The following is an 8,663-nucleotide window of genomic DNA, read 5'->3' on the forward strand; positions in this document are numbered from 1 at the left end:
AAAATGACAAAAATGACAAAAATGACAAAAATGACAAAAATGACAAAAATGACAAAAATGACAAAAATGACAAAAATGACAAAAATGACAAAAATGACAAAAATGACAAAAATGACAAAAATGACAAAAATGACAAAAATGACAAAAATGACAAAAATGACAAAAATGACAAAAATGACAAAAATGACAAAAATGACAAAAATGACAAAAATGACAAAAATGACAAAAATGACAAAAATGACAAAAATGACAAAAATGACAAAAATGACAAAAATGACAAAAATGACAAAAATGACAAAAATGACAAAAATGACAAAAATGACAAAAATGACAAAAATGACAAAAATGACAAAAATGACAAAAATGACAAAAATGACAAAAATGACAAAAATGACAAAAATTACAAAAATGACAAAAATTACAAAAATGACAAAAATGACAAAAATGACAAAAATGACAAAAATGACAAAAATGACAAAAATGACAAAAATGACAAAAATGACAAAAATGACAAAATGACAAAAATGACAAAAATGACAAAAATGACAAAAATGACAAAAATGACAAAAATGACAAAAATGACAAAAATGACAAAAATGACAAAAATGACAAAAATGACAAAAATGACAAAAATGACAAAAATGACAAAAATGACAAAAATGACAAAAATGACAAAAATGACAAAAATGACAAAAATGACAAAAATGACTAAAATGACTAAAATGACTAAAATGACAAAAATGACAAAAATGACAAAAATGACAAAAATGGCAAAAATGACAAAAATGACAAAAATGACAAAAATGACAAAAATGACAAAAATGACAAAAATGACAAAAATGACAAAAATGACAAAAATGACAAAAATGACAAAAATGACAAAAATGACAAAAATGACAAAAATGACAAAAATGACAAAAATGACAAAAATGACAAAAATGACAAAAATGACAAAAATGACAAAAATGACAAAAATGACAAAAATGACAAAAATGACAAAAATGACAAAAATGACAAAAATGACAAAAATGACAAAAATGACAAAAATGATAAAAATGACAAAAATGATAAAAATGACAAAAATGACAAAAATGACAAAAATGACAAAAATGACAAAAATGACAAAAATGACAAAAATGACAAAAATGACAAAAATGACAAAAATGACAAAAATGACAAAAATGACAAAAATGACAAAAATGACAAAAATGACAAAAATGACAAAAATGATAAAAATGACAAAAATGACAAAAATGACAAAAATGACAAAAATGACAAAAATGACAAAAATGACAAAAATGACAAAAATGACAAAAATGACAAAAATGACAAAAATGACAAAAATGACAAAAATGACAAAAATGACAAAAATGACAAAAATGACAAAAATGAGAAAAATGACAAAAATGACAAAAATGACAAAAATGACAAAAATGACAAAAATGACAAAAATGACAAAAATGACAAAAATGACAAAAATGACAAAAATGACAAAAATGACAAAAATGACAAAAATGACAAAAATGACAAAAATGACAAAAATGACAAAAATGACAAAAATGACAAAAATGACAAAAATGACAAAAATGACAAAAATGACAAAAATGACAAAAATGACAAAAATGACAAAAATGACAAAAATGACAAAAATGACAAAAATGACAAAAATGACTAAAATAACAATAATGATAAAAATGATAAAAATGAAAAAAATGAGGAAATGACTAAAATGACAAAAATTAACAAAAAAATGACAAAAATGACAAAATGACAAAATTACAAAATGAACAAAACAGATAAAAATGACAAAAAATTGCAAAAATGGGTTCTTTTGTTGTTCGAAACGCCACTTTTCTTTACAATTTTACAGTTGAGGTCTTTAAAAAGCCTAGTAATTAATTTTATTTAAGGTGAGCACACAAATGATGAAAAAACTATAAACTAGTGTCACCTATGAGAAAAGTTAGAAAACAATATCTCACGGACAATGTTTTTGCAAATAAAAACATTAATCGACCTACCGCACAGGGTTTTCTCTCATGTTTCAGAGTGATCCGCAATGAGCGTGAATGCAACATTAGAATATCTCTATTTTATGTTGCATTGCATGCGGAGAAACGTCAAAATTTTAAAAACACAACTGCTAGCAAGCAGAAGAAACCAATTTGGTTATATAAACAACACTTGTTTGCTCTATGGGTGTCGAATTCCTTTCAAAATAACGACTTTTATCAACTTCAAAAACTAATAATACATCATGTCCATTCCTCTGGACGCTCGAGAAATCCTGAACCATCTGAACCAGTTGGGCTATCGGAACATCACTCCACAACAACTGAAAGAATTCCAAAAAGGTATGTTTTGAATCAGATTAGGGTAATCGTTTGTAAACGGAATTTGATCCGTTACAGATCTCAGAAAGCTGATAAAATTTGACACCAAAATTCGGGATGTAGCAACCACACCGGTGGAACCACTCAGCGTCAAAGCAGCTCAGCAGATGGATACCTTCCAACGGTTACACACGCTCACAACTATCAGTTACAATGCCAAAACATCGAAAAAGTCGGCTCCCGTAAGTTGTCCAAAAGCGGCAGGGGTGCTCGTTCCGGCTGGGGGTGCTAAAAACGACGGCGCGGTAGAGACAGACAATGAGGAAAAGGAAAACGCTCAGCACCCATCGGCTGCGGAGAAGGTTAAAAAACAGACAGATCGTGACTGTGCGGCTGCTGCTCAGAAAATGTGTAAGAAATGGTTGTCAGGTTGTTAGTGGAAAAGCTATAAATTTATTTGACATGATTTTGCCTTCCAGGGATTAGACCACGAAGTGCAAGTCGAGCGAGCCATTCTCGGAAGAATGATCCCGTTACTCTGTACCAATCGTATCAGAAAGATTGGTTGCGTTTCCGGAACCAACTGCCGGGAGAAAACACCCGATCAGATTTGCGCTGGCAGGTGCGGACCAAGTTGCTGGCTGACAATTAGCTTTCAAATCCACTCAATAATTTTATCAACACTTATTGACATTCCGTCCACTCGATGCAAAGTTTCAAACATTTGACTGATATTTCTAAGGATTCTTGTTTAATAAAAGCTAGCAATTTTAACTCTTTGTTCAGATGATTATTTGCTTTGTTTTTAATGACGAGATATATTAGTTCTGTACTCTATATAAAATTTTCGTATAACGAATGCCGTTAAAAGTTACATTTGTTTCGAAGGCGTCTTCAAGAGTTGTAAAAGGAATGTAAAGTAGAAAATAATGGTACCTAGAGATTATTATAAACATTCAGTCGTTCCAGTACTCAAAACGCCTAAATTTACTTTAAAAACTCCTGAATCATGGGCAGATTGAGTGATATCTCATATTTGAATTGCATAACAAAAGATTTCCAGCTAGAAAAGTCCATTTCGAAGCCTAATATAACTATCTGTTTCCAACTTCTATTTTATTTGTTCAATAAGAAAAATAGTATTACTCTACTGACTGGTTCTAAATTTATTCATAACGTTTCGCGTATCGTTCAGGTGTAGTTGTTCCAGAAGTTTGGTTTCGATTTCCTCGGCAGCATCCTTGGTCAACACCAAGGTACAATGTTTCAGCATAGAGTAAACGTTCAATCCGTACACCGGCATCATGTTTATGTGGTCAATTTCCTCCAATCCGGCTGTAATGTTTCGTGGCATGAAATCGCCACTATCCACAAACAAGACGGAAGGACCCCAACAACGTTCCTGCACCAAATCCTTTATGAACTGCGGATCATCGGTGGGAATCTGTAGATCTTGGACAATGTGCAAATCGTCCTGGGCCAGCTTTATGGAGAGGGTTGAAACGAGACCCAACACTCGATTAAAGTACGGTAACATATAGAAATGCGTTGTTGGCGAACGAGGACCATGTGCAATACCACCTCCTCGAAACAGTGGCGATCGAATGGACCCATGACGAGCTCTGCCACCTCCTTTCTGCGGCCAAGGTTTCCTTCCTCCGCCACGAACTTCGTTTCTCGTTTTCGAATGAGCGAAGCTTACGAACCGATACTTTCGCTGCCATTCGATATTCTGATGAACTATGTCTATCCGTGGAGCAGCACCAAAAACTTCAGGACTCAGTTCCATGATTCCCAACTTTCGCTCTTCGACGGCATCCAGATTTTCGATCCATACCGAACGTGGTTCACGGTAGCTTTTGATATCGATCGTTTGTAGTTGGTTCTGCTGCTGAATTGCCACCGTTCGGCATTGCCCAATCAATGCCAGTTGACCAAACTGAGAATTCAGTAATTTTCCAGCCGAATTTCGAACGATTTTTAACATTTTTAAGCGAAAACTACCGGGTTGCAGATGTTACGCGATTTTGTTATGAAAACACGCAAAACAGGTCGAGAAAACCTCATGCTATGCAGGCTGCGCGCAACGAACTCAAATTTGAAATAACACTAACACCTTTCTTGAAATTTTATTTTAGGTTTTGTTTTCCATAAATGTTTTGTTTATTATTGAAAATGATCATCTTCTGCAATTACATATTCTTAAAAAAAAAGTTATAAAATTTAAAAAAAAATCACTTTCTTGCTCGTTTCAAACGATTTATGAAACTTAGAAGCAGTTCCTTTTAACTCCTTCTCTTTTTCTCAAAATTTCAGATCGAAGTTAATTTTTCAGAATTTTCGTTTAATAAATAGCTAGCGTGTATCACGCAGCGCGTGACAAAACAAAATCCAAAAAGGGAAAATCATGTAGCACGCAACATCACGTTAATGCTGCACAACAAAAAGAAAAGAAAACACCCGATAGGAAATACACCCTACTATTCACCATACTTAGTCGGCTCGCGAAGGGTGCGTCGGCCGATTTTCGATCATACTAATCGGCCTATTGTTGCAACGTCGCTTATGGGAGTTTTTGCTGGGCATCAGCCGATTAGTAAGCCGATTTCGTAGGCCTATCAAATAGGGTGATGAGTAGCATGATTGTGTAGGAACCGACTAAATCGCCTGATTAGTAGGGCGATAAAGTTGATGAGATTTTCGACGTTCAGCTATTTAATAGGGGTATCAAACGAGCTATTCAGTATTAACCACTGTGTGTATGGATTTAACCGACACTTGGTCATCCGATACGAGCGTGCATGCCAGTCGGGCAGTCAGTCTGCGAGCGCGACCGGGTGAGCGAGCCAAGTGATTCATCGCGTAGTTCCCCCGGCTGGGAGCGGCCCAGCGGGCCACGGGTATTACTTCCGAACGTCGCGTCGGACCAGTCTGCACATTTGGCGACCGTGACAGGTTTCTCTGTTTTGGAAGTCGGAATTGAAAACGAGAAGAAAAATGAACCGAACAGAAAATTTTTGTTTTTCTTGATTCACTGTGAAGAAATTTCAGTTAAACTGTGTTACAAATTAAGTACCTCGAGAACCCTTTCTATGACAAAGCGTTTTTTTGAAATGGGTAATTTATATACCCATCGTGTGAAAGTGCTATGGAGGTTTGAGATGAAAATGAATCCAATCCGGCGAGTTGAGAGGACCGCCTGATCATACTGACGCGAATTTCAAGCGAGTTGAGAGGACCGCCTGATCATACTGACGCGAATTTCAAGCGAGTTGAGAGGACAGCTTGATACTAAGAGGCGAGTTGAGAGGACAGCCTAAACGTTTCGATTACAATTTCAAGCGAGTTGAGAGGACAGCTTGAGATTGGAGGGCGAGTTGAGAGGACCGCCTGATCATACTGACGCGAATTTCAAGCGAATTGAGAGGACAACTTGATATTAAGAGGCGAGTTGAGAGGACAGCCTAAGCGTTTCGATTACAATTTCAAGCGAGTTGAGAGGACAGCTTGAGATTGGGGGGCGAGTTGAGAGGACCGCCTGATCGTACTGAAGTGAATTTCAAGCGAGTTGAGAGGACAGCTTGATATTAAGAGGCGAGTTGAGAGGACAGCCTAAGCGTTTCGATTACAATTTCAAGCGAGTTGAGAGGACAGCTTGAGATTGGAGGGCGAGTTGAGAGGACCGCCTGATCATACTGACGCAAATTTCAAGCGAGTTGAGAGAACAGCTTGATATTAAGAGGCGAGTTGAGAGGACAGCCTAAACGTTTCGATCACAATTTCAAGCGAGTTGAGAGGACAGCTTGAGATTGGAAGGTGAGTCAGGAGAACCACCTGAGCTTATTGACGCGAATTTCAAGGGAGTTGAGAGGACAGCTTGAAATTAAACGGCAAGTTGAGAGGACAGCCGAAGCATTTGGATTACAATTTCAAGCGAGTTCAGAGGACAGCTAGAGATTGGAAAGTGAGTTGGGAGGACCACCTGAGCTTATTGGAGCGAATTTCAAGCGAGTTGAGAGGACAGCTTGACATTAAAAGGCGAGTAGTGAGGACAGCCTGATCGTTTGGATTGCAATTTCCAGCTGGTTGAGAGGACAGCTTGAGACCGGCCGGGGAATTTAGAAGACCGTCCGAGCTCATTAACTCGACTTTCAAGCGAGTTGAGAAGAATGTTTAGTGAGAGAAAAATATTCAAGCGCGTTTAGGGACAGCTTGACATAAATTTCAAAATCACCTTGAACAAGTTGAAAATTAAAACTCGTGCGTTTGTAGAAGACAGCTTGGTGAGAATGAAAACACAAGCGGGCTTCAGAGCGGGCACAAGAGAAAAATATTCAAGCGCGTTTAGGGACAGCTTGACATAAATTTCAAAATCACCTTGAACAAGTTGAAAATTAAAACTCGTGCGTGTGTAGAAGACAGCTTGGTGAGAATGAAAACACAAGCGGGCTTACGGAACAGCTTGTCAAAAATTAATTGAAAAAACCCTTGAAGCGAGTTAAGATGGCAGATTGGTGAAAATGGCAACTCAAGGTAGTTGAGAACATTTTGAAACAAGGTTTAAAAAAAATAACTATTGAAATGAGTGAGGAACACAGTTTGGAATTTTGACTGAAGTGGACAGCTTGCAATTGTGACGGTATAAAGCGAGTAAAAAAAGTATTGAAATTATGATACGAGCTGTAAATGAGAGAGAGATAACGTTGAGAACATGTTGTGTTTCTTTTAAAACTGTTGATTGAAATTACAACGAGTTGAGAAGGCACCCTGAACGTGTTTAAATGACAGTTTGGGTTGAAAGAAACTCATGGAGCGTGTCAAGAGAACAGTTTGAACAGATTTTCCCTTGTGCTATGATATAATTTTATGACCATGGTTGTTGCATATAAAACAATAATATTTTTTTATAATCAGTCTTTCACATTTTGTTTAGGATAGGAGGAGGATGTGTGTATGGATTTAACCGACACTTGGTCATCCGATACGAGCGTGCATGCCAGTCGGGCAGTCAGTCTGCGAGCGCGACCGGGTGAGCGAGCCAAGTGATTCATCGCGTAGTTCCCCCGGCTGGGAGCGGCCCAGCGGGCCACGGGTATTACTTCCGAACGTCGCGTCGGACCAGTCTGCACAACCACCCGACTCAATCCGACTAAATAGCAGAATTGATTGGCCTCAAAAATCGATTGTTTTTCCTACCACCCTACCCAATCGTACTAAATAGCCGGATTGATTGACAGCAAAAATAGATTTTTCTTTGTACCACCCAACTCAATCCGACTAAATAGCAGAATTGATTGACCACAAAAATCTATTGTTTTTCTACCACCCTACCAAATCGTACTAAATAGCCAGATTTATTGACCGTTAAAATTGATTTTTCTCCCTACCACCCTACGCAATCCGATTAAATAGCTGAATTGATTGAGCCAACATCGATTTTTTTTCCTACCACCCTACCCAATCGTACTTAATAGCCGGATTGTTTGACCTCAAAAATTGATTTTTCTTCCTACCACCCAACTCAATCCGACTAAATAGCCTGATTGATTGACCGCAAAAGTACCATCCGACAAAATAGGGCGATTTATGTAAATGGTTAATTTTCGTATCTCGGAGCAAGTCCAGTAGAGGTATTTTTATTTTTCTGTAGTAAAAATGTAGGTGGTTGGCAAAGTAAATTTTTGGCAGGTAGCCTGATGGTGGAGGCACGAACCTGCAAACTGGCTCATTCGGCAATGAGAATGCCGGAATCTTTGAACCTAGCATCCTACAGTAGCCGGTCGGGAAACGACCTGTCCTGTGGAGAAGCTTGCCATCCCAGCACTGCAAAACTCCAACGATCTACCAGACTTCCGTAATCTTCTGACTCAACAGCAACTCGCACCTGAAGGTGGAAATCCGTTCCAGCTCCTCCACCCAACCGGTACAAACGGATTTCGAGAGCTGAATGTTTTTCTATTGAAATAAGAGGAAAACAATCAAACTAATTTCCAAAATAAATTTTTTTTTTTCCATCAACTCACCTCCGGCACCTCATCCAGAAACTGGTCCACGGTGAGGGCGTCGTCAGCGATGTCTCCATCGGAATCATGAATACCTTCGATTACGGCTTCAGGCATGCCCGGCAAACGTCCGGGAACTTGGTCAGGTTGACGTCGTCATGACGGAACCGATAGAAACCCGCTCGCCACTCGAACAAACTGCTGATGAGCACTGACGAACCGTGGGCCAAGCTTTCCCTTCGATGAACTCCATCACACAACACATGTCAAAAACTAATTCAGTTATGACCATTTCATACTAAATAGGCTTAAAGTTTGCCAACTAAAT

The 8,663-nt window shown here is 37.9% G+C and overlaps 2 protein-coding genes across 2 annotated transcripts; one reads left to right on the forward strand and one right to left on the reverse strand.

The window, feature by feature from the left end:
- The first annotated feature begins 2,141 nt into the window (after nucleotides 1-2,141).
- Nucleotides 2,142-3,137, forward strand: LOC129746136 (uncharacterized). The gene is made up of 3 exons (XM_055739635.1): nucleotides 2,142-2,354; nucleotides 2,412-2,744; nucleotides 2,813-3,137. Exons 1-3 carry the CDS (start codon nucleotides 2,258-2,260, stop codon nucleotides 2,983-2,985), a joined length of 603 nt encoding a protein of 200 aa, XP_055595610.1. The 5' UTR covers nucleotides 2,142-2,257; the 3' UTR covers nucleotides 2,986-3,137.
- A 248-nt stretch (nucleotides 3,138-3,385) lies between these two features.
- On the reverse strand, nucleotides 3,386-4,396 carry LOC129746135 (39S ribosomal protein L4, mitochondrial). Its single transcript, XM_055739634.1, has one exon. It carries the CDS (start codon nucleotides 4,318-4,320, stop codon nucleotides 3,481-3,483), a length of 840 nt encoding a protein of 279 aa, XP_055595609.1. The 5' UTR covers nucleotides 4,321-4,396; the 3' UTR covers nucleotides 3,386-3,480.
- Nucleotides 4,397-8,663: the final 4,267 nt, after the last annotated feature.

This window comes from Uranotaenia lowii, chromosome 2, assembly GCF_029784155.1.
Source record: "Uranotaenia lowii strain MFRU-FL chromosome 2, ASM2978415v1, whole genome shotgun sequence".
In the NCBI taxonomy this organism is placed as follows: Eukaryota; Metazoa; Arthropoda; class Insecta; order Diptera; family Culicidae; genus Uranotaenia; species Uranotaenia lowii.

Excerpts from the sequence above, each read along its gene's own strand:
- LOC129746136 (XM_055739635.1), top strand. The coding sequence starts at position 2,258 with ATGTCCATTCCTCTGGACGCTCGAGAAATCCTGAACCATCTGAACCAG. Across the intron at positions 2,355-2,411 it reads ACTGAAAGAATTCCAAAAAG|ATCTCAGAAAGCTGATAAAA; the intron begins GTATGTTTTGAA and ends GATCCGTTACAG. Across the intron at positions 2,745-2,812 it reads GGCTGCTGCTCAGAAAATGT|GGATTAGACCACGAAGTGCA; the intron begins GTAAGAAATGGT and ends TTTGCCTTCCAG.
- LOC129746135 (XM_055739634.1), bottom strand. The coding sequence starts at position 4,320 with ATGTTAAAAATCGTTCGAAATTCGGCTGGAAAATTACTGAATTCTCAG.